We start from the raw sequence: 25674 nt of genomic DNA on the forward strand, positions 1-25674 counted from the left end.
ATATTGTGCACAGTAGTCAGGTGAGTACATTAAAAAAACTAGTTGGAGGCATATGACTGAGGCATGAACAGGCAAAATTCTTGCTTCTTGTAGTTGCTTTGCAGACATATCTGTTAATCTCTGGTGAAGGACTATCACTGAAAGCTACCTTACAAGTGCTTAATTTGTTTTTAAGCATACAGCAAAGGATTCTTTGACATAAAAAGTTCTACAGAATTCAATCCTAAGAAACGAGAGAAGAAAATTAGTATGAGATTCGGGGGGATTTGATTTTGTTTTCCACAGTCTCATCCAAATAATATGACGCTTACATTTCTGTGTAACTAAAGAAAGTTTTTATTAAAAAAAAGTCATGTTCAAATGACACTTAATTTGAATTTTTTTTTGAAGTTTCTCCTAGCACTGAACTGGTGACAAAAAAGGTAAAATGAAGTAGAATTAAAAATAATTGACTTATGGAAAAACCTGGAAGATGTCACATTACTGTGGAAAAGTTTCTTGAAATTTAATCTACATATTTTCAACAGAACAGTATTTTATAAAAGATACTCCTTGCAATTCTGAAAGTATGCACAGGAAACTTTGCCCTGGGAAGTAGTTAGATGAACTTTACAAAACTATTTCTAATTGCCCAAGAAAGATTAAGGCAAGCCAAGGTCCAGAGAGAAGCAAAAAGAATACAAGTTTTGAGAAATGTCCTTAGAATATTAACTCCTCTATTAATTGAGCTCGGATGCAGATGATTTCCAGTAGCATGGGCAGCTTCTGGTTGAAATGGGATTTGTAACTAAACAGTAGTTCTGTTAGAACTCTATGAGGTAAAATAAAGTACATTTGTGACTATGCGGTTTCCAATACCAGTGCATTTTTTTATGTTGTACTGAAAAGCATAAATATCAAAAGGATAAGAAAAATACTAGATTTCTAGTTACAATTAAGCAGTAGAACCATGTGTTGTGGTTTAACCCCAGCCAGCAACTAAGCACCACGCAGCCGCTCGCTCACTCCCCCCACCCAGTGGCATGGGGGAGAGAATCAGGAAGAAAAAAAAACCTCGTGAGTTGAGAAAAAGACAGTTTAATAGGACAGAAAGGCATGAAAAACAATGATAATGATAATAATAATATGACAATAGTAATACTAAAAGAATTAAACTATACAAAGCAAGTGGTGCACAATGCAATTGCTCACCACTCACTGACCGATGCCCAGTTAGTTCCCGAGCCGCGATCCGCCCCTCCCAGCCAACTCCCCCAGTTTATATACTGGGCATGACGTCATATGGTATGGAATAGCTCTTTGGCCAGTTTGGGTCAGCTGTCCTGGCTGTGTCCCCTCCCAGCTTCTTGTGCCCCTCCAGCCTTCTTGCTGGCTGGGCATGAGAAGCTGAAACATCCTAGACTTAGTATAAACACTTCTTAGCAACAACTAAAAACATCAGTGTGTTATCAGGATTATTCTCATACTAAATCCAAAACACAGCACTATACCAGCTACAAGGAAGAAAATTAACTCTGTCCTAGCTGAAACCAGGACACCAGGGCTTGGCAACAAAACAAGCTGGTCAATATGACCACTTCTTGCTTTTCTGCTTGGTGTATGAATATGTAAATATTTCCTGTTTGCTGAAACAGAGCAAGTAGCTTCTCTGTTAAAAACCACCATACATACCAATTCTGCTGTACATGCCCATCCCAAAGATTTAAAAATAAATAAGAATCAAAAGAACATCTGATTATATATCATCACCAGCGAACACATAACGCTGAGGTTTCACAGACCTTAAATTTCTCCTGGTAGTGTTTTTATTCTTATCACAACACTCAACAGTTTACTAATCCTTCAGTGACCAGAAATTAAGAGGAAACCACAATAACTATGCACATACACAAAACCTCAAAATACAATAAATACACAACTAAAATACATTACTGTTTTCTAAATAGGCAAAAGGTAAGCTATGTATTTAACTGGACAAAAAGTATTATTTGATGTTTAAGCTGATTTAAATATATATGTCAAAGGATTGTTTTTAAGCACAGAATGCTGTTGTTCTGCTGAACATAAATATTTTAATGCAAAAGAGTTGCTTAGCAACCACCTAAAGGAACTGCTATCTCCTTTTATCTATATTTAAATTAAAAGTTTGTATTTCATAATTATCATAGTACACATGCTCTGTATTCTCAGAGATTAAATTGCCAATAAACTTAAAAATGCACTTAGAATCACAGAATGTTGACTAATGATTGGAATAAAAGTTTGTCTTTGATCCACCGCTGTCCTCGTTCAATGCTACCCCAAGATTTTTCCCCTTTCATTTCCCATCATGGTATTATACACAAAACCTATCATCACATATCATTTGTATTGTTAAATATAATGATATATAATTACTATATGTAAATCTCTATATGTATTATTATATAATTGTGTTAAAATCGAACCCTTAAACTAAAATGTGTATCTGTAAATCCCCACCTAATTCATCCCAGACAAAGACTAAACACTATCATTTTGGAGAGGTTATGTTTTTTTCATTCTAACAGAGGAGCTCCTCTTGTCTCTTCATAAATCATCAGTTTATTGAAATTGAATAATCTGAAGTTCAGATGGAAACAACTCCCATTCCTATATTCTTTTATATATATATATAAAATATATATATAAAAAATATAAATATAAAATATAAATATAAAAATATATATATATATAAAATATATAGAATACTTTCTGTTTCTCTCAGAGTATCACCTTAATGCATGACGACTTGACTTTAGGTTCAAAATTCAAACATAACGTGACATATAAAATAAAAACTCCTCTTGGACAGTGAATTGGAAAAGGTGGCAACAAAACACAATATGCCAAATTCAAGCCTACTGACTTCACTGCTTGTACATGAGAAGTTATACTAATGGATTCTGCAGTACAATCCTCAATTTATATAAAACATCACAACTACATGATAGTTCTGAACAAAAAACAATGGTTAACTTGGGAACAAATAGGATGCTGAAGCAAATGATTTCAAACCACCTTCTCATTGCAGCTTCTGTCATCTATAACCACTGGCACTGCAGACAACACATTCTTAAATAATAATTTTGGAATTTACACCACTAATCATGGTGGTAATTTGAGCACCTATAAATTCCTCACCTTCCTAAGTATTATTGACAAGAAATGTTTGATTGCATGTGTCAATCTGAAAAAACGAATTCTGGGCATCTGTTCAAGACAGCAAACCTTCAGATAAATAAACTGTTCATCTCTAGAAACATTAGGATTGCTTTAGGCACAAGCAATTAGAAGATGTAAGGCCGTATATTCTCCAGTCACATTTTATTAGCTATGAACACCTTCATATTTTCTAAGGCCCAACAAGAAAAAAGATCACATTAGGATTTCACTCCAGATGAATCCTGTTACAACTTGACAAATTCTAATCATATTTGGCATAATTACGTCCTTAGAGAGCAACACGAACAAGATAAGGGACACAAACAAAGAAAATGGTATTTTCATACCTTGAGAATGCAAGGCTTCCATAAATCTTATGACAGCGGATATATTTAGTGATTAGCAGGTAGAAAGGCAGAGAAGAAAAGACAGTCTGTAATTTATCCAGTAAATCTAGTTCCTAGCATGGACTAGCCAATAGACTTAGTAACTGATTGCTCTTTTTTCTTTTTTTTTTTTTTAAAGATCTAAACGGAATACTTGCATTAGTGTATATTCTACTCCACGTGCATCTCTCCTCCTCAAGGTCAAAAGAATTGGTCAGACATCAAACAAACATCAAAGGCCCTGTTGATATGTTTTAACAATTATCAAAACCTGTGTCGTATATGGCTTGACACATTTGTTTAATTTCACACTTTCACTAAACACTGAAATCTATCCTACAGTTAGTCACTCTAAGGGTGATTTGGACTGGAAAAATCAAAATATTACCAACTTGTCCTGCAAATTAAAAGTGTATATACATCAACACAAAAGCAACTGTTTTCAAAATTTCTGGTTTTTTCCTACTAAACAGACAGTAATTTTAGCCAGCAACTGATGACCACATGTTTTTCCATATGGCTTTGACAACTACAATTTATTTTTTAAAAACCCAACAATATGCAAAGTCTTTGGAGTTACACACTACTAATTGATCAAACAGTCATAGGGCAAAACTATCAAGACAAGGATAATTTACAGTTTCTTTGCAAACACAACTTGTATTACACACTTAAAATGAATTATATTTCAGGCATTATTCCAAGTCCTGTGTTAGTGTTTCTTTTTCAGTGTTGCATGGGGAAAATGTGTTATTACTTGGTCTTAAATATTTTCTTGCCTAACAGTATCTAATATAAATTCTACACGGCACCTTTAGAGTATTAAGCCAAGACCTTTGCACTGTAACAAGAAAACAAAAAATTATGCAATGCTTGAGCCTGTATGACATGCATTAGCAGAAGTTCTGTATTTTCCTTTATTAGGTATTTCATTGATTTTAATGAGTTGTTACATCAAGATAGCACATTACAGAGTCAATCATATGATCACTTGTGATTTTTTTTAAGGTCCCTTCAAATTATCATTAATTAAATGCTACCTTCTTTTTAAACGAATTGTGTCTGACTGTCAGTTAGGTAAACCAGAGAGACAGGCAGAAATCCTGAAAGTATTAAAGTGACAGAGGAAAAGATTTACTTTCCTGCACTGGCTGAGACATCAGCATGTGCACAGTGCCATTTTCCAGTACTGCTTTAATATTCCATATATATTTCAGTAGGTTTAGACCACACATTCAGCATATCTTTTCCAAAGACTAAAGCTACTCACTCAACTGTATGACAAGGGTTTATTTTGGTCTATAAAACTAATCCTGGGACTGTACAACTAAAATAGCTTTTCACCGCAACAGGTGTTAGCTGATCATGAGCAGAGCCGGGCTTAAAGCTCTTAGCTGCAGCCATTAGAAATAACTCTCAGTATTAAAAAGTCAAAAGCAAGGCCAAAACATGATCAGTGATCCACATCAAGGGACTAGTTTAATTAGAATGGTATTTTTAAAATTCATTTTGTCTAGTCTTGTCTGGTAGCCTCGGCACTTGTGTTGTAACATTACATCATTGTAAATACAGCGTACCTTTTGTTAAATTTGACTGCTAAAACAAGACGACACTACCTGATTTATTTGCATTTTTATATACTTCCATGTGTTTGAATGAGATTCTTTCACATATATAATTTCACAGTCTTGGATAATTGAATGCATTTGAAATAAAATATTAATTCTGAGAGTTTTAAAATGAAAATATGTACGTACGCACACAATGGACAGTTCCTTTTTTCCCCATTTGCAGCTATGAAGTCATTACAAGTTTCCTTTTTGTCTGTCCACACTTTATAAAGCAAAATGCATGCAATTATGTTAAAAACCTCTTAGTTAAACAGTTAATTATTTAGACTATACTAGACTGATTTAGAAATGAATGCTAGACTCAATATAGCAGCAATTACATTGCACTTACCTAAATGCAATTTAAAGTTCTTGAGTACCTCATTTAATCTCAGTTTGCAAGTGACTGACTCTCTCTGGAATTTATCACATCTGAAGGTACATTAAATACAATATAAGAGTTACTCAGTAGCTGGCTTAATCAATTCAAAGTTAGAAGGGAAGACTGGAATAAATTTTCTTCTCACAAGACTTACAAAATGTTCCACTACTGTATACAAGAAGGCTAATGTCATTTCACTTTAACTGTATTTTCCACAGCTCTTTTTTACCCCACTGAAATAGCGTTCTGTAGCAAATGGGTAGCTCTTGATAACATCCACCCAAAGGAATCCTCATATTCCATCCTGCTTATCAGTCTAAATATATTTCCCCTCCATGGCACTGGTTTTAAGCAGTAACTCTTACTCCTTCTGATAGCTACCTTGCAAAGAACAGCGTCTGGGCAATTATTTATGCTAGGTCAGCTTGGAAATGGTGCTGCCTTTTGTGCCGTTTCTGCAGTACCTAGGACTTCAAGGAATAAAAAATCAGGCAGGAAAGCTTGGAAGTTAGCCCCCCCCGGGTCTTTTTATACAGGCAGGAATGACAGGAAGGTTTTCTAGAAAAAAACCCCAACATTTTGAACAAGCATCAACCTTAGGGGCTCCCCGAGAAAGCCTCTTACTCTCCATTGATTTTTATGAAGGAAACTAGGTTCCTAGCTTACCCACATCGGTTAGATGCCCAACTGAGGTGCTTATTGCCAATGAATCCTCTAGACAGGTTCTCAATAATTTTATTGTTATCTTCCAGTCTCAAATCTCATTTAGTTCCCTTGAGCTGGTCATGGGGCTGCAGACACCTCTGTAATGACCATTTCATCTGGGTGGTGGAAAAGATATGCTCTAAACGAGACTTTAGAGACCACAGATTTCAAAGTGAAAAAAACTTAAGGTGTACCTCACATCCTGCTATAGTTTTTAACTCAAGGCAAGGACCAAGTTGAGAAACATGTAAGTGTTTGCACAGATTTAATCAGTTTCAGTATTACACTAGCTGGTACGCTAGCAATAGGCGTAAGGGAGTATGAATCAGTAGTCCCATTACTAAAGTGAACTGTCTCTTTAAAAAGAACAAACCACCCCATCATGTACCACTCTTCTTAATTTCCTCTAAAGAAAGACAATTAATCATATTTCTGTAGATGGCACTATAAAAGCCAGCCAAAGAAAGTCAAGAATAATTTGCATTAAAAGGACTACACATTGTCTCTTTTCACCGAAGATATTGGAAAGGAGTATTGAAAACAGAATCATGAGTGAATTTTCCACAAAATAAATGCATCTGCTGGTTTCAGAAGTTCAACTCTGCCAAAACATTGCAAAGACTATAATCTGATATCTGCTCAAAGATACTGTGTTACTACCCTCATTAGAAATATCAAGACAATTCAGTATCTTTCTTCAGCTGTCTCTTCTGCCTACCCTTAAAAGAAGCATTCTTTGTTGAACAAAATCCAACATAGCTGCTTCTCAGCAAGAGTAACATTACTCCATGTTCACTAGCATCCTTTTCCTTGGTTCAGTCAATACTCAGACTCAGCATACTCAGCTGACAATGTGGCTAGAAGTCCCAATGGGGAAAAAGGATGACTTCCCAAAATAAAATATCTTCAGACTTCACAGCTTGTTTGTTCATCTTGTTTTCTCTAGCAAAGGCAACATAGGTAACACTCAGGTAAAATGAGGCTGCCTTACCTCTCTGGTCCTGGTTCTTGTAGGTATCATTAGTTAGGAGAACATCCAACTTCCCTTTCCATTCCCCATGACCATCTCATTTGAAATCTGAAGTCCTCCCTAGGCCAGCTCTCCTCTGCAGTGAATTTTGTTTTATTTTTGAAGGACAGGGAGTGAAAAGAAACATACAAAAGGTCTACATCTGCTGCTTTTACTAACATATAAATATGTTGTTCTGTAAAAGGCTGCATCTTTCTTTTTCCCTCCTTCAGCTTCCATGTACGCTTCCTCACACGCAGAAAGAATACCAGTCAAAACAACTCTCTCCCCGTCTCCCCAAGCACACTTTTCAGTAGTGTACAGGGAAATGGTTAAGCACTTGTTAGAACAATGTTCATGTCCAAAGCTCAGTCCATATCTATTTCTTCTTCTTCCTGCTATCGTTTTTACATCTTCTGAATACACATCAAGAACTTCCTGAGCTTTCTCTTAAGTTGGATGTTTCTATGGTTTTTCTTGAAAATCTCCTGTCTTACTCCATAACCCTGTGACTCAGAAACATGCAAATATCGTCTGTATTAAGAAAATGAAATTAAAGGGTGTAATTTGATGCGGACATAGGTATACTGGAATCTGATCTCTAGTCAGAAGTAGAAGGAACACAAGCACGTGACGATTTCTTTGCAGCTAGCTGTGCATGTAGCTCTGCAGATAAAACTGAAATGGTGGCCCAGTGTCCCCTACATTACACACTTCACAGAGAAAAAGGTCAAAGAAAACAAGCGCTAGAAAAACATTCCCTTGCAAAGGAAGCCTCATATGTTTCACAGAAAAAGCTATGTGAAAGGAGTAAAAAGATTTACACTTACTGAAGAATTCTCAGTGGAAATGAAAGACTCAAAGAAAGCTTTGTATGGATTTAAATATGACAGAAACACAGAAAAGCAAGCTCACATCAGCTTGCATGGAACAAAAATTAAAAGTAGGGAGACATAGTGAGCTATAAACATGATTCTTTGATTCTGCATAATGCAGTCTGTTATTTAACTTGCACGCACGCAGGTATGTAACTTTCAGAGACACCTATGGAAGGAACAAAAATCACAATTCAAAGTCATTTTAGACATATTGGAAAAATCAACCCAAATCAGGTTCTGCTAGGAAAATGTTTTAATGCTTTTTTCCCCCCTTAGGATTTTCTACTTTCTAATAATAGTACCAAGGTATTATCTGAGTGTCAAATTATTCGTTCAGTTCTACTTATACATCCAAACTGCAGATCTATCCTGGATGTCCAAAATTATTTAAATTTTCTTCCACATTAATAGGCATCGGTGAGCTGATATTTAGCAAGTTTCTAAGAGCTTAACGCTCTGCGATGATACTAAGTGGTATACATATTGTATCCTCTTGTAACAATTAAAAAAAGAATAATTTTTCATGCTGTTGCTTAAGCCAGTTTTTGGGTTGTTTTTTCTTTTCATTCTGAGAGACTATTTAAGTTTAGAAGTAAGTTTTCCTTGGAGGTTCTCAACTAATTTTTTGGGGGGGGGGGGGGGGGGGGGGGGGGGGGGGGGGGAAGGAAGAAACTAGAGAAGAAAAGGAAGTGTCATGAAGAAAGAAGATACTGTTTTATTTAAAGGAATCTGCTTTCAACGACTAGCGAAGGGTAAACCACATAAGATATGGCTCCTATTTTCACTTAGAATGGAGTCCAGCCATATTACTGACACTCACTCTGTTGTGCCAAACATATCACTTATTCTGTGTTATGCTGAAAACAACTTCAGCCAGATTTGACTGTAGTAGCATTGTCTTTTTCAGGTCTGTGGTTTGGACTTACTCCTGAAACAGCGTAACTACAGACTTCCACACCACATCACAGTATTGCGTTTATTTCCTAATGCCCAATCTCAACAGCAATAAATCAGGTTTTTGGATTCAAAAGATTAGACTTTAACTCTTTGGTACCAATGATAAGGATTTCCCTAGGTATTAAACAACAGTGAATTTCCTGTTTTAACTGCTCAGCCTCAGGAATTTCACCATCTATGCCAAGGTTCTGAACACATCATGTGCTCTTTTTATAATATCCTGAACAACAGAAAAGCACGTTAAAGAAATTGCTCTCTGCACAGGTAGTAAAACAGCGAACTTGGTTTGAGAATGGCTAGATATCCTATTTTAAAGAGATATAGTTTCAGGACTATATGCAATGGTACACACTGTCTGAGGACTTGCAATCTGTTTAACCTCAAGACAAACAAAGCAAATGACTGAAAAAAGGGTGAAAGATAGAAAATTGGTGCCAATGGAGTATATTTTCTAACTTGTTCCATTCAGATCGGCCATGTGGGAGAAGAAACACGTCCTACTCACTGCTAGGAAAGTGCTTTCCACTGCTTAGAAACTACCACAGCAGGCTCTTAAATCCTCTGCCTTGCTTGCTCCACTCCACCCTCAGCCTTGCCTCTCCTCTGACAAGGAACATTTTTGGAACAGACAGTGCTACAGGTTAATTTATCCTGTCCTCTGCTGATAGAAGTTTATTCCTGAGGGAGACAGTTATGACTTTTCATCTTTCCATTTCTGGTACTGCTGCCTGTGGCTACAGACAAGAACCATGATTTGTCAATACTTTCTTTATGTTGGTCAACTCTTTCTAAGCATGCGTATTATTATTTTTTTTAAATAGTACTTCTTACTCAGCAAAATCCAGGTAAGACTACATATTAAGGTTCCTGTTTCTTTTTCTCTGCTTCTTTGCTTGTTTGAACTGTTCAGGGCAAAATCAATGTTTGCAGCACTCCGAACCACCGAAAAAATCCCTTCGGCCTGACAGATCCTGCATCCTTATGCAACTGCCCCGGGGTGGTGGGATTTGTCTGTTCTGCCTGCCTACTCGCATTTATGAGCTCACCGCTATGTTTTTTCCATAGACTGCCAGTGACGCTTCCTGTTTATTTGGTCTATCAACAGCCTCTGGAAGAATACTGCTTTATATACTGCTGCTATCTGATGCAGCATAGATTCTTACTCTAACAGAAACTTTTATCTTTACTTTTGCAATGATAACTTCAGGACAAATATCCATTCACAATAATTATCCTTAAAATACCTTAACTGAGTATCTTTTGCAGGAAGAAAATGTAGGGTAGCAAAAATACTGGTTCTCAGACAGATTTGGAGCATAACCATAAAAATTATACAACACAGTGGAGCCCTAAAAGCTCCCTTCACATCCTCAGTAAAAGAACCAATTTAAGTGTTTTCATAATTTCAAAACTTTGAGATTAGTCAATGGCACAACAAGAATACTTTAACAGTTGCATACAGTTTTTACATTACAAAAATGCCATTTGTGAACCCATCCTATAATGACGTTAACTAGTCAAAATCAGCTATCACATTTTTTTCTGTAACAGAAACAGCCAAAAAAATTCAGGAAGAATTACATGCCTAAACCAGTGATTTATAGTAAGGCTGCCACTGACTTTACTATTAAGCCATGTCAGAACAAAGTATAGAATTTCTATAACATATCTTCACAACCTTCAGTCTGTAAGAACACCTGTCTGTAAAAGAACGGTGAGGCACAGCAGAGGAAAATCCACACAACGCCAGACAGGACTCTACAGGGAGCGTGTCATACCTGGTTTTCCCCTGTTTGCCAGCATCCACCACAGGAATTCTGCCTACAACAGTCTCTACTATTCAGCAGTCTACATATTGCAATACTGGGTGTTCACAAATAAGTGTTACATGTTGAATGCAAGAGGCATGCCTCAATTCCTGTTTGGTGGGCTAGGGTCAAAGTCTGGAGACGACAATTTCAGTGAGAGTTCTAGGATGGTCTCAGCAGTTTCCCAGGAAACAGCAAATTAACAAGTCTCGATGTCCATTAAAAACTACTTGATTTCTGATTTCGTCCAGTTCCTGACTTCACCAGTAGAAGTATTCTGTCTCTTTAAAGAGCTATTTTTCCCATTACATGCAATAGGATCAACCTGCTGGAGGTCACCAGCAGCCTGGCTCTACACCTTATGTGCAAAAGCTTAGTTTCCAGGAGCAAAACAAAGCTGGAGCCACCTTTCTTTCAGAGACTGAAGACACAATGGTCCTGAAAGAAGACTAACTCCTCAAGCAGCAACCAAAAGCGAGAAAGGAAAGGAATAAAAACAGAGTAAGAAATATATGAGAAAGAAAGGAATTAGGGAAGATGAGAGTAAGAGTGAAAGTCAGATAAACAGGAGGCGAGAGCTGACAAAGGAGAGCTGAGGGGAATACGGCATGGACGAGTAAACAAAAAGGGAAGCTGACATAGGCACAAGTGACTAATACTGAAAAAAATGAGTGAGAGACTGCTGGGGAGCATGAAAGAAAATCCTCTCTTGGTGGGCAAAAGTGAGTAACGTTCCTAAATTTGCAGAGTTGTGTAGAGAGAAGCTATACTCTGAATATATTTATTACAGACCAAAGGCAATGTCTGGGATGTGTTTAGACTTGAAAGAAGTTAAAAGCATGAGCTGTAATGGATTAAGATTCAAACACAACAGTCTAGCACCTGTCTAGTTGTATTATGCACATAACAGCAGTTATTTTAATAACTGTGAAAATCGGATGAAGAATCATAGAATAGTTTGGGTTGGAAGGGACCTTTAAAGGTCATCTAGTCCAACCCCACTGCAATAAACAGGGACATCTTCAACTAGACCAGGTTGCTCAGAGCCCCGTCCAAGCTGACCTTGAATGTTTCCAGGGATGGGGCATCTACCACCTCTTTGGGTAACCTGTTCCAGTGTTTCACCACCCTCTTCATAAAAAATTTCTTCCTTATATCTAGTCTGAAGAAGCTACAAGATATTTTTCTTAGACAAACAAAAGAGGTAATCTTTTTAGTTACGCACCTCCAAGCTTCGTGTTTTCCCAGCTCTGTTAGAGATTCAACACACATAAATAAATGTTTGCCTACTATAGATAAGGGAAAGATACAGAATATACAGACAAATAAATACACACACTACAGTTCTTACACAATAAGCTCTAGGATGAGAAATACAGCCTTATTCCAGCAACTAAACGACCTGTTTGCTTTCTGAATCTTACTACTAAGCTATTAAACAGCTTCAAACCATACAACATGTTCAAAACAAAATAAAAACAATTTTCTAAACATATTTCCTTCCTTTATTCTAAAACTGAAAGGGTTTCACTGACAAATATTAAACTAAAAAGCAAAGAAAACATACTCAGTTTTAGCCAATGATAAAAAACCAAACCAGGTACAATACTAATTTGGGGGAATGCAAATGCATATGCTGTTCCTCTCCAAGTGTTGTAATTTTAAAATCAAACATCTCATTTTACAGTGCAGAAAAATCTTTCATAGTCTCTTTATAGAAATCTGTAAGTTATTTTCTCTCTCATCTTTTGTCTAGACTAGATAGAAGTCATTGTAGAATGTGTTGGCCAACATGTTCTGACAAATGTACTGAAGAAAAATCTAGCTGACACAAGACATGAAGTCTTTCAAGAAAAAAAAGCCCAAGCTCCAATTTAATTAATGCAAGACATGCTCGAGGATAATATAGACAAGGCAGTAAAATCTCCTCAAATACGTCAAAATACACCAACTAGTATCTAGTGTCATGATTTTTATTTCAGTTCAGAAAAGGCCTCAAATCTCAGCTTCACAGATAGAAAAACATTAAATAGTTTAAATAGTTTTAAAACATTTTTGCAAATTGAAACAAATAGAACATGATGCTTTTAAACGTTTTATTGCCATTTATTTGAACAGTCTTCATACCTATGAGCTCTACTTGCCATGATTAATGCAGCCAATCCAAACATGTCAAATTTATGCCATACTATATTATCATATATGCTAAGCATATGAATTATACACAGAAAAAAAGTCTGAATTTTCTCACAGTAATCATGAGACTCATTTATGATATACATTGCATGAACAGTCCACTAAATGAGCTGGCATTGTTTCTATTTCCTGATACAATGAGCTAACCTTCATAAACAAAACATGACCCTTTCCTATTCATGCATTCGCACAACTGGAAATTAGTTTTCATAAACACTTCATGCAAATTACCTTATGAAATTTTCTTGCATATTTAATGTTACAAATAATTATTAAAAATAACACTTTGCTTATCAGTATGTAAGTTATCCCAGCAAAAATGTATTTGTGGAAGAAAAAAAAAGCTGAGTGATGGGGTATGCTGGCAAGAATACAGGCTTTTTTTCCCCCCCTATTAGTCATAATGTACTGTTTAGTACATGATCGGTACTAGAATTCAAGCATTCTGTAAATACAAGTAAAATAAATGTGCATACAACCTCTATGCAGGTGTATTTAAATGTTTCACAAATCTTAACATCTTAATTTCTGGTCAATAGCACTTGAAAATTCCACTTTACTATTTAAACTTGCTGCTTTTATTAAAGACAGGAAAGGAAATACTGTAGAAATACCAGATTCAGAGCTGCTTAACCTTCGTCCTTCTATAACATAGATGGCACCATGCTTTTCCACAACATACTGAAGCCAACTAACTACTTATACAAGGGCAGCACACTGTGCAAAAACATACCCAAGATCACTGCTGAACAGAATGGGGTTTACCCAAATGAGGACAGTTAAGCATGTAAATGGATATTTTGCTGAATCTAAGCTGTGTTTGTTCAGGAAAATTTTTCAAAAATAGGTAAAAAACCCTAAATCTTTCCCCTTTACATCTCCTTTCAAAAGCCCATGGTTTATAGACTTAGAACTTGATTAAACATAATTTTTCCCACAAAAATCTTAAATTGACCATCAATAAATCGCCAGAAGAAAATGCCAATTAGAAATTCCTTCCAGTAGCTTGGCTACCTAGAAGTGCAGGATTAAAAAGACCAAAGGGAAAAAAAAAAGGGGGGGGGGGGGGGGGGGGGGATCATTGGAGACATTTCATTTTTTCATCCCTAGTTTTGGTGGAACAGAAAAAGAAATTCATGCAGAAGCAGGGTAAGACAGATTTATTTCTTATCAAGTTCATTTTATATTTTTCCCAAAGCAGCTAGAATAGAAGAATAGCTAGAATTGACTGCATCTGTTTTTCTTTAAAAAAAAAGAAAACAACAAAACAGTGACATTTTAGTGATGATAAATCACTATCAGATTTTCACACTTCAGACACCTTGGGGGGAAGAAAAAATACACACTTCATGACTGCAATCAAGGACTATGTCATTCTAATCAAACCTATCCTAAATTGTATAATAAGTCACAAAAACTCCGTTACTTTTTCGATATTTCATCTTTAATATAGACCAGAAAGAATGTTTGGGGTGCTGATACGAGAAATGTTCTACTTCCAGTCCAAACTACAGACATGATATGATCAGAGAAAATTAAACTCAGTTGCTTAAAGACAGTAGCAAGTTGACCAGCAAACAAGAATTCAACCACCTTAATTTTTTCAGATGCTATGGAACAAGCAAGATTAGAGTAATATTTGAAATGTTGGGTTAGATAAAAAAACAAATGAAGGGACAATACTAAAACTAGGCAGAGGAGATGAGGGCAACACATTAGGACAGCTAAATAAACCTGAAGAAAAATTCTTCCTCACATATGATAAAAGAACAAAAATGTAAGTTTACTTTGAAGAACGGGAGACTTGGATTTACCCCTCATTTAGTTCATCTGCCCCCTCTCCAGCCAAACAGGCAGATCAGTAGAATATAAATCATTAAAAAAGTGACTGCTAGTACTGATAACATGAGTTGAACTGATCATCAGAATATTGTCAAAAAGGGAATATTAAGCACTACACAGAGTAGTGAGAATGTCTTATTTCCTTCAGATGATACTTCAGACAGCATTTTGTTGAATAGGAGGTTTAATTTCATCTTGTTGCAATGAAATCTTTCTTGCTGAAGTAAATTATAATAGTTATAACTGGTGAAGGACACAAGAGGGGGAAGGGAAGCCTGTGACATGTCAACTGGCTGTCAGAGAGGTTGCTAGAAAAAAAATAAGTGAGCTGCTGATAGATAAAGAGGAAGGAGGAGGGGGAGAAGAAGGGCTGCTGTGGGGAAAAAAATGTTATAACTGTCATCAAATTTGCCTGCTTAGCTTCTCAAACCATTAGACAAGCAAATAATCTATTAATATTTAAACATGATGTTCATGTTCTCTTACCACTGCGGTTTCAGTGAGACCACTAAAATCTATTGCTTGAGTAATTCTGTACAGATTATACGAAAGAGCAGACTATTCTAAAAAGGAAAGGCTATCCCAAATTTCTTCCTGCTCAGAAAGGCACACAATAAATCAGGAATCATCTCCTCTAAGATATGATGCAAGCAGAGCTGTGGATCCCATGGACTCAGGGAAGAATGTAGACCACAGAGCAGAACAAAGTTGAAAGGGATAAAAGTGTCAATTATGTTGAAATCTGATATTTTGTAAAATAAAACAACTTCAAACAGACTGTTACTTAATCCCAGTTTTGGAATGGAATGCAGGCTTCCCCCCTGCCCTGCAACACATGTACTACAGCACCCGGTTACTTTACCCTAAAACATCTAAATGCATACAACACAACAGCAGCAAAAATAACTGACAACACTAGGTTAATTTCCTATCCACAATACATTGTAAACATAAGTACTAGATGCTTTGTGAATAAGCTTCCAAGAAATCTAGTTGAGTCTTTGCACATGATACTCCAGCAGAAAGGGGCAGCTTCTCTTTTGCTGTACTCAATCCGATTTCCTAGTAATGTGTGATGGGCCAGAAAGCCTACACACATTAAATTCGCAGCAAGTGTTTAGATCCTGACATTCCTGGAAAATGATTCAGACTTTTGAATAAAAGTGCTTAGAAGAAAAAAAAGAAAGAAAGAAAAGAATAGAAAAGCTTTGAATTCATTTACTTAAACAAAAGTCATACTAGTACTAGCAGGGCTTTGCTGAGAGAAAGTCTTTGCAGTGTTATAATCTTGTAACCAACAGAGGCTATTCAAAATGGGCAACACAGCTTAGAAAAGAAGTGAAAGAGACTTTTTATAAAGCCACAAAAGTTACAGCAGTAGAGACACATGGCACTCTTAATGAGCTTTTCAATACTCTTGCTGGTTATAAAACATAAAGAAAACTGCAGCCATTTTCTCAGCAGAGAAAAATGCACTGCTTTTATTTAAGCTATATAAACAACTTCTCTTTAGAAACCAAATTGGCATGTTAGTTTTATAGAGATTTTGATAGGAAGGCTTAACATTAAAAATATCATATGCTGTGATTTGATTGCTCCCTAGTTCCACATTAATATCACAAATGCCATACAAAAGATGAGAAAAACAAAGCATTCCCATTTCCACCTTCCACTCCCTCCTCCCAAAGTCCCCTTCCCACAGTGAAAAGCAGAAAAAGTATTAATATATGCATATACACACACACTCAATAAAATGTGCACTATAATTCTTTGCTGTGATTTTCAAAGGTACCATACAACATCAGTTTCTATTACACTCAATAAATGCCCACCTCTGAAGAAAAAATAATAATAAAAAAAAATCTATCCAACCATTCTCAAATTCCCTAGAAAAAGCAGTCTCTTATGGAATCAGTAGCTCAATAGAGTGGAAAAACAAAAGACATGAAGCATTCCCATCTAGTCCATCTTTGGAATACACAATATTCCTTGGATTTTGACAGACTCCCTCCACATTCTCCAAGTCCTTGATCAGACCTTGGTATGCTTCATGGCATTATTGGAACAATTTCAGAATGATCAGGTATTTTTGTTAGAAGATGGTGAATAATTTTTAAGTTTTGTACTCTGAGCAAAATAAAAGCTATTACACTTTTTTTTCCCTCCTTAAGAAAGATATCCTCACCTGTTCAAAGTGTCGATAGACAGAAGAGCTGCCAGAGCTTCCTTTTCCCAGTTTTCACCACTTAAGAAAGAATCCAACTGCTCTACTCTCCATAAATGATACAAATCTCAGGAGTATAACAAAAGCAATGCAACTAAATTTTCCACTGTCCCTTTTCTTTCTCTTCTCATCTTCTATGGATTCCAAAGGATACAAATATGGGGCTAAGATGTGGGAAGCACAAAGCAAGAGGCTTCTCTTCCCCAGTTTCTGGTTATTTTTTCTCCTCAGTCCCCTATAGGTTAATACTGTTGCTACCACTCAAAGTACCTTGATCATAACACACAAATAAGGGAAAAAAGTAATATTCTCCCACACTGGGCTAAGTGCTCATCACATTTACCACAAAGCCCGTTTCTCCTGGACAAAGCGACTGGGCTGGGACAGATGCAAGGGGTAATGTTAAGGACCAGCTGCAGCTCCTTAATCCTGGATATTCTGTTGGAGTGTCATATCAGACTGTGAAACATTGAATTGCCTCCCCAGAATGTAAACTATAAGCTATAGTATAAGCTTTCTATAAAGCTCTAAGAACTTGTACTGCAGAGTCTACTCTTACTAGTGGTTTTTTTTAAAAAACATTTTTTTCTTACAAAAGAGAAAAATGTAACACCATCCAGTATTTAATCCTTCCCCTATTTCCCTGCAAGAACTGCACAACCTTAAAATTAAAACATAAAGGAAGATTTACCAGTTCTTACATGGAGCTTTCATATGTTCCTGGAACTCTTTTACATTTCAGAAATACTTTTTCATTTCCTGTTCTGAAGTTTATGTTCACATGACGGACATCTTTTATAAAGCTTTAAATGCAATTTTTAAAAAATTCTTTTAAAAAATATACTGAAATTTCATGTACATTTATATAACAGTGTTGTTTGTTTAATCTCCTCTTTGGTATATTGTCTTAATGGCATTACCTATTCAAAATAATGCAAACACCAAATATTTAATAGAAGTGATGTTAAGACCTTACTTTTGCTCATTTACAAAAAGGATTTTTTTTTTTTTCCTAAAAAAAGTATTTGGGCCACTGATATACAGAGATCAGTGATGTACTTGTGAACTTCTAGGGAAAAACTGCTGCTCAATATAAAACCCAGCAGACTTCACATTTGTATTTTTACATTAAAAACAATCAATTGAAATTAAAGACGGGATAAGGAAGCATATTTAGGCATTGTAAAACTAACTTGGGGAGCTGGGAGTAAACTAAGCTACAAAAACTCAATGTGAAAGCAGTACTGAGTTAGTTCTTTGGTTTCTTGCATCGTATACTTCCTACTTCCTATACAGAAAGCTCTGGGGAAAAAAGTTTATCATAAGGAAGAAACCAGGAATTCTAACAGAGAAGCACTGGGTTTCACTACTGGTTTACTGTCCCTCTTTTCCTCTCTTAAAAATGTCTTTTAAATGCAATATTCAGTTAGCTAAATCAGAAAGTTTGCCAAATATCCTATACATAACTGTGTCTCTGAAGCAGCTTGTGTGATATTTGATTTCTAAATAAGATCCTAGCTTTCTTAGGAGTCCAAGAAAGCTTACCATAATAGAATTAATTAAAAACATTATAACTGCTTCCCTAAACCGTTACACGTGAGAAAAAGAATATTTAATTCCCCTTAAAATCAAATGTTTAATTTTGTGTTTATTCTTAAGTGCATGTGAGCTTTTCTTCTCATGTAAAGATATCAAATCAACAATTTAACTATAAGTAGAAAAAAAAAATCAAACGTATCTGATTTCAGCTATAGATGAACAGCTTAAAGGTTGAAATATTATGCTGATGATAGGTCAACAGATTTGACTAGAACACCTCAAGCATTGAAGTCCAAATTATTGTACCAAGAGGAGCTATCCCAGCCAATCAGACTACATACACAAGTACACAGGATCTGATGCACCCCCACACCTTGCTTCAAAAATTAGCAATACTAAAAGTGATTCTTAGTTACAATAGTACTTTTAGGACAATGGCAACTATTCCCAAGCGACTTCAGTAAATGAAAAGCAGCAATCCTTTTATATTTGACTGCAGTCACCAAACAGTGACTAATAGTGACTTAATAGTGTTATTTTTAGGACTGTAAGCTATGTTGTTTAAAATATTTATCTTACAGATCTAGTAATTTTCAACTGCTACAGATATAAAAGGGAGTTTAGAATGCCTGTTTGCCAAACTACACCTAGTATGAAGCAGGACCACATCATCTACTTGAGTTCACTTTGATCATCCTTTCCCTCTCACACTACCTGGTCCTTAATTGTCTCTGCTTGAGAGAAATTGCAGGTCACATGCATTTGTTTTGCAATGTCCAAAGCAAGAGGATCTCTTGACGATTCACTGATCTGTTAAAAACGCCTTACAATTTCTCAAGTTTCCTAAGATATCTTGAAACGCCCTCCTTTCTTCAGGAAACATAAATTTCAGCAGGTATCAGATGAATGCATGACAACCATCTAACCAGCCTGCAGATTTAGGAATCCACATGTAGGCTGAGAAGATGCCTGCTCACACACACACACACACACAGCAGTTTAAATGATGCTAAAGAAATTACTAGAGCAGCATTGATATAGTGCTCATTTGCCTGTTTCACTAGGTAGTACCAAAGCTTGGTGAATACCTTAAATAAAAGTGACAACATTTGTGGTGCCACTTATTTATGTCAGCTAGCAGACACTGTAAGAACCAAGGCTGTGTTAACATTCACACAGAACATCCCTACTGCCAGGGAGCACAGCGATGGATTTGCTTGCCTCAGTGACTCAGAGCTAAGATGCAAAAGAGCTCAGAGATTTTATCATGCAATTCTGCAGTGACTATTCACAATTTTAGGCTCAGGTGCAAACTCCACAAAAGATGCCTTTATTGAAAAGAACTTATATAAGATAATATCTGATTCCTGCTTTCAGTTTCCAGGAAAGATTTGGGATGGTAACATTACAATTCATACTTGTTCTTTTTTGTGTCTTGGGAGCATAGGTCAAGATCAAAAGAGAAAATAATGGTAAGATTGAATTGCGTCTCTACATCCAGTTAACTTGGAAACATTAAGCAAAAGTTTAAAAGAACACTATTCTGATATTGAAATTTATTATTTCCTCTCATTTTTAGGCTACCAGCTACTTCTTTACATCACTGCTGTCCACTGAATTCTGCACTACTACTGAGATCTACATTTCTGTTCGTTTATTGCTATAGACCCTTCTTTTTTGCTACTCAGAGCACAAAGTGATAGGGAAGCCTACACATATGTTTCAGCTGTGTTTCTCTGGACATCTATCCTGATAGTGGCTGCTGATCTTACAAGGGTGAAGCAAGCTGTAGCTGATTTAGAAGCTCTATAAAAAGATAAATAAATAAATGAATGAAAACATAAGCTCCCCACAGTTGCTGCAATAAATATTTAAGGAGCAAGTTCATCAGCTGTCCCATGATTTTCAAGGAATCAGCCACTAGATGGCAGAAAAATGCAGTTTAATTTTCTCATCATTATGAAGAATTCACCCAACAGATCTCTTGCATCTCAGGTAACAGGTAATACGATCTGTCAAGCAATGTCAGATAAATGATGACACTAAAGCCGATTATCTTTCTTGCCTAGTATATGTGCTACCTTGACTTTTTCTCCTCTGCTGTAAAACCTGAAGAGTGTTTAAATGTTTGAAAACTCAAGTGTTAAAACAGCTAAACCCCACTTCTAGTTTCATTATTCTGGAAAGTACACCACTACAGGAGTAGGGCCAATCTTGTTAAAGATGTTCTGTTATCACAATATCACTCCATTTAATATTAAAATGATAGAATATATGGAGAAGTTATTTCAAGATTCAGGTACATAATGGCTGGTTTTCCACCCAAGAATTATGCAAACAATAGTGGGTAGTGGGAAGACTGGAGCACAGAGTATACAAAAGTAGTCCTGGGAGTTTGACAGGAAATAAAATATGAGAAGCAAAATTCTAAGTTTTCATAGAAAACCCTCAATTTAAAATACATTATTTTAACAACAAAAATGGCAGGGTTTGTTTTAACAAAATTATATGCATGTTTTAAAATTTCATACATTTGTATTACCATTATTTTTGCAAAAAAACCCCCTGTAACAGTTTCACCATTTTTAAAAAAAGTTTGCAGCACTCGTTTCACCAGTTTTTTTCATTCCTATGGCTTTTTCCATGTGTGCATTTCCTTACTTTGCACATATTTATTCTTTCTGTAAGTTTTTTCACCTCCTTTAATGGTCATCATTCTTTAATTTCCTTATTGGGTACTTCAATTACTACAATATGAAGTGAGAGTGGACAGTCTAATTTTTTCTACATTTCAATTTTTTTCCTGCTCTCTATTCCCACCTTTTAAAAAAAACAAAACAAAACTGTAGTTGAAAACAAAATACTTCAGAAACTATATCATGAGAAAACACTATGATCGTTGTAGCAACAAATAGAAAATCTACATAAACCAAATTGTTTTACAGTGATTCACTCAGCTCCCTCATGCAGATCTCACATGTACTGTATTAGCACAGAGACCTAAACAAACATTACTTTAAAACCAACCTATTTTACATTTATCTAACAAAAAGATTAGGATTTTCTTTTTTACAGATTGAACTTCCTTTTACCACCACAAAAAACCCCCAACCAAACATTACCATAGTTAACCTTAGATTGCTGTCCATAGTCCTTTCACATAACTACAAGTGTCAGTGATAAAATTCTCAATTGAAATCAAAAGGATTTTTGCTGAGATCCTATCTGCAAACTCTTAACAAGAATTTACTTTTTCAGATGGCACTACTATAGCAAAAAGGTCTCAGACTACAAGGCTCAGGTAGGAGAGCAAGCCCTCTTTACTGCACCAAAGCTGAAGTCTAACATTGTGGAAAGTAAGCAAAAATGGCAATATAATCACTGGCCTTTCCTCCTTCCACCCCCCCCCCCCCTAAAATACTGTTGAAAAACACACAAAGGCAGAAAAGATCGAGGAAGGAAGCAAATTTTCTTTTGTCTTGAGTAAAAAAATTACATTGAAAAAATACTGAGTTAGAATTTTCAAGGCTTCTTTGGAAGTTACAGAATTGTTCTGCAGCAAATCAGCCACTGAACTGGGAAGAAACATGTCTAAGCAGAACATCTGATACATAGACTGAATAAATCTGACAGAATAAAGCCAAAATTCCTTTTGAACTCCACTTAAACACTGTTCAAAGAAGAGCACTTTCAACACTAGTGCCATAGGAAGAGTTTGCCGTAAAAATGCATGGTTGAATATTACATTATAATTCATATAGTTAATAAAAACTAAAAGAAACATGTAAAAAAATGTTTTGTGCGTGTTTTCAGGTGAAATTAAATTTTTAGGTGTCAAGCTTATCCTGCATGATGACGGCTGAAAACCGGGTTGAACTTCAGTATCATTTTAATTTCTTGAAATAAGAAAAAGTTAATGAAATGACTGAGTACTAAAATTTGGTTTACAAACAGTTTCATGATTAATGTGATTGACAGGTTACTGCTTGGTACTTAACTTAATATTTAAGTGAAAACATTTGTACTAAGAAGTCCAGATAAGTTACTTACTGAAGTAAAAGCCAGAAGTTCCTCTTCAGTTAATTTGTGTATTGGATTGTTCTTTTGGAAGTCTATACTGTAAAGAAAAACAAATTAAAATAAAACAACGCTGATTTAATCTTTAGAATACCACTATGCAGAACAAATTTTTCAAAGTTGCAGAAACCTAAAAGACATTCTGGAAACCTGTTACAATGACAAATGGGAGCATGGTATGTGCAGAAGAAGGCCTAGACCTAGGAGCAGTCAGAGAAAAAAAGATCGATTTAGGGGACTAAGATATTTTAGTAGTACCTTTCCAATACCATTCTAAATTGAAAAAAGTCTTACTCAGTTAAAGCTTCTGGGAATAACAATTTTACAAATCCTAAGCAGTTTTAAATCCATTCTCTGTTTTTACAGAGGTCTGTTTTCAGTTAAAATTCTATGACTAATTGAACACAGATTCTGCAAAGCAAAAAACCACTAACGCTCAAAAAGTGCTGAAGGGTAATCTCAAACACTCACTCTCTAGTCACTCAAGGAACACGACCACAGGGGTCCGTCTCTCACTAACTGGCATTACCACTAGGTTATGGCACACAAAGGAGGAAAACCAGAAGAATACACAGAGATGACAATTAAAATTACTTTATTCACAGTTGGACATGTTTACAGAAATGATAAAGAAATTGGGGTTACAACTCTACATGGGTGGATGTTCTCCTTAGACAACAGCCCACCAACATTTACAAATATACTACAAGAGATACCTCCAAGTGGCACAAAGAGAAACAAGGCTACAATTCAAGCTCCCTGTGAAAAAAAAAGATATCAAGTAAAAATATATCCTAAATCATACCACAGAGTATGGATCATCACCAAACCTATATAATGGCTATATACATAAGCTTAAATTCATCACACTATTCCTCAAACTTTGCAGCAGGCTTCATATTACAGGTTAAAATTGCAAAGATAGTATATTAATTGTGATGATAGGTCACAGAATGAAATTATGCTCCCTACATTACATACCTTACTTTGGAGACAAGACTTTGCCCTAATCTAACTTTTTTCTTGCTATTTTGTTAATTCTTCTTTGTACATATGATACAATTACCATTGCAGAAATAACAGTCAATACTTTGATTAAAACCTGGTTACCAGCCACAAGAACAAGGTACAGAATAGAGGCTGGCTGTTGAAAACTCAATTATCTTTGAAAGGTCATGGTGATCAAGAAAGGTTCCTGAGGACTGACAGAAAGCAAAGGTCACTCCTATCTTCAGCAAGAGCAAGAAGGAGGATCCAGGTTAGCCTCACCTCATTCCTTGGAAAGAATATGAAGCAAATCCTCCTTGAAGCCATTTCCTTACATATGGAGGGAGTGGTCAGTACAGATTCACCAAGGGGAAGTCATGCTTGACCAACTTGATAACCTCTATGATGAAATGACTGGCTTGGTAGATTTGGGGAGAGCAGTAGATGTTGTCGACCTGGACTTCAGTAAGGCCTTCAGCACTGTCTCCCATAAGATCCTCATAAAGAAGCTGATGAGCAGACAGTGAGGTGAACTGAAAACTGGCTGAACAGGTAGGCCCACAGGGTTGTGATCAGCAGTACAAAGTCTAGTTGGAAAGCAATAACTAGTGGTGTACCCCAGGGGTCAATACAAAGTCCAATACTGTTCAACAGCTTTATTAGGAATCTGGGTGATGGAGCAGAGTGTACCCTCAGCAAGTTTGCTGAGAGCACAAAATTGGGAGGAGCAGCTGATAGACCAGCAGGTTGTGCTACCACCCAAAGAGATCTCAACAAGCTGGAGAAACAGGCTGACAGGAACCTCATGCAGTTCTGCAAAGGGAAATGCCAAGTCCTGACCTTGCTTGAGCAGGGGGTTGGACAAGATGATCTCCAGTAGTCCCTTCCAACCTCAACCAATCTGTGATATGAAGGACACAAAGGTGACAGAGTAGTCTGCATGCATTTAGGTAGAAGAAATCATGCTTGACTAAACAGATAGCCTTCCATGATGAGGTAACTAGATTGGTGGACTTTATCTTGACTTTGGAAAGGTGCTTGACACCGTCTTCCATAACATCCTCATAGACAAACTGATGAAATATGGACCAGGTAAATGCACAGCATGGTGCATTGAAAACTAGATGAACTGTCAGTCTCAAAGGCTTATGACGAGCAGCATGAAGTCCAGCTGGAGGCCAGTGACTAGTGGTGTATCCCAGGGATCAAATAATGCTTAACATCTTCATTAATGACCTTGTTGATTGGACATGATGCAAAGTCCTGCACTTGGGGAGGAATAGCCCCATGCACCAGTACAGCCTGGGGGGCAGACCATCTGTTAATGAGCTTGGCATAAAAGGACCTGGGGTCCTGGTGAAAACCAAGTTGAACATGAGTCAGCAATGTGCCCTTGCAGCAAAGTCATCCAAAGCCTCCTGAGCCTCATTAGAAGAGTGCTGCCAGCAGGTTGAGGGAGGTGATCCTTCCCCTCTACTCAGCACTGGTGAGACCACATCTGGAATGCTGTCATCAGCTCTGAGCTTCTCAGTTCAGGAGAGATGTGGATACACTGGAACAAGCCCAGCAAAGGGCCACAAAGATAGTTAAGATAGTGGAGCATCTGACATACAAGGAGAGGATGAGAAAGCTGGAATGGTTCAACCTGGAGAAGAGAAGGCTCAGGGGGATCTTATCAATGTGTATAAACACATGATAGCAGGGAGTAAACAAGACAGACCCAGACTCTTCTCAGTGGTGCCCACTGAAAGGACAAGAAACAATGGGCACAAACTGAAATCCAAAAAAATCCATTAAAAAAAGTAAGCAAAATCTTCATTAATGTGAGGGTGGTAAAGCACAGGAAGGGGTTACCCAGAGAGGTTGTGGTGTCTCCATCCTTGGAGATATT

At 36.5% G+C, this 25674-nt stretch overlaps 1 protein-coding gene across 1 annotated transcript in view; it reads right to left on the bottom strand.

The window, feature by feature from the left end:
• Nucleotides 1-25674, bottom strand: part of TTC27 (tetratricopeptide repeat domain 27) — a 134586-nt gene that overhangs the window by 64600 nt on the left and 44312 nt on the right. The window contains exon 9 of the mRNA XM_050893754.1: nt 22770-22836. Coding sequence (XP_050749711.1) covers nt 22770-22836 — 67 coding nt within the window. The remainder of the gene's footprint in view (nt 1-22769; nt 22837-25674) is intronic.

The sequence above is a fragment of the Gymnogyps californianus genome, chromosome 3 (assembly GCF_018139145.2).
Source record: "Gymnogyps californianus isolate 813 chromosome 3, ASM1813914v2, whole genome shotgun sequence".
Classification (NCBI taxonomy): domain Eukaryota; kingdom Metazoa; phylum Chordata; class Aves; order Accipitriformes; family Cathartidae; genus Gymnogyps; species Gymnogyps californianus.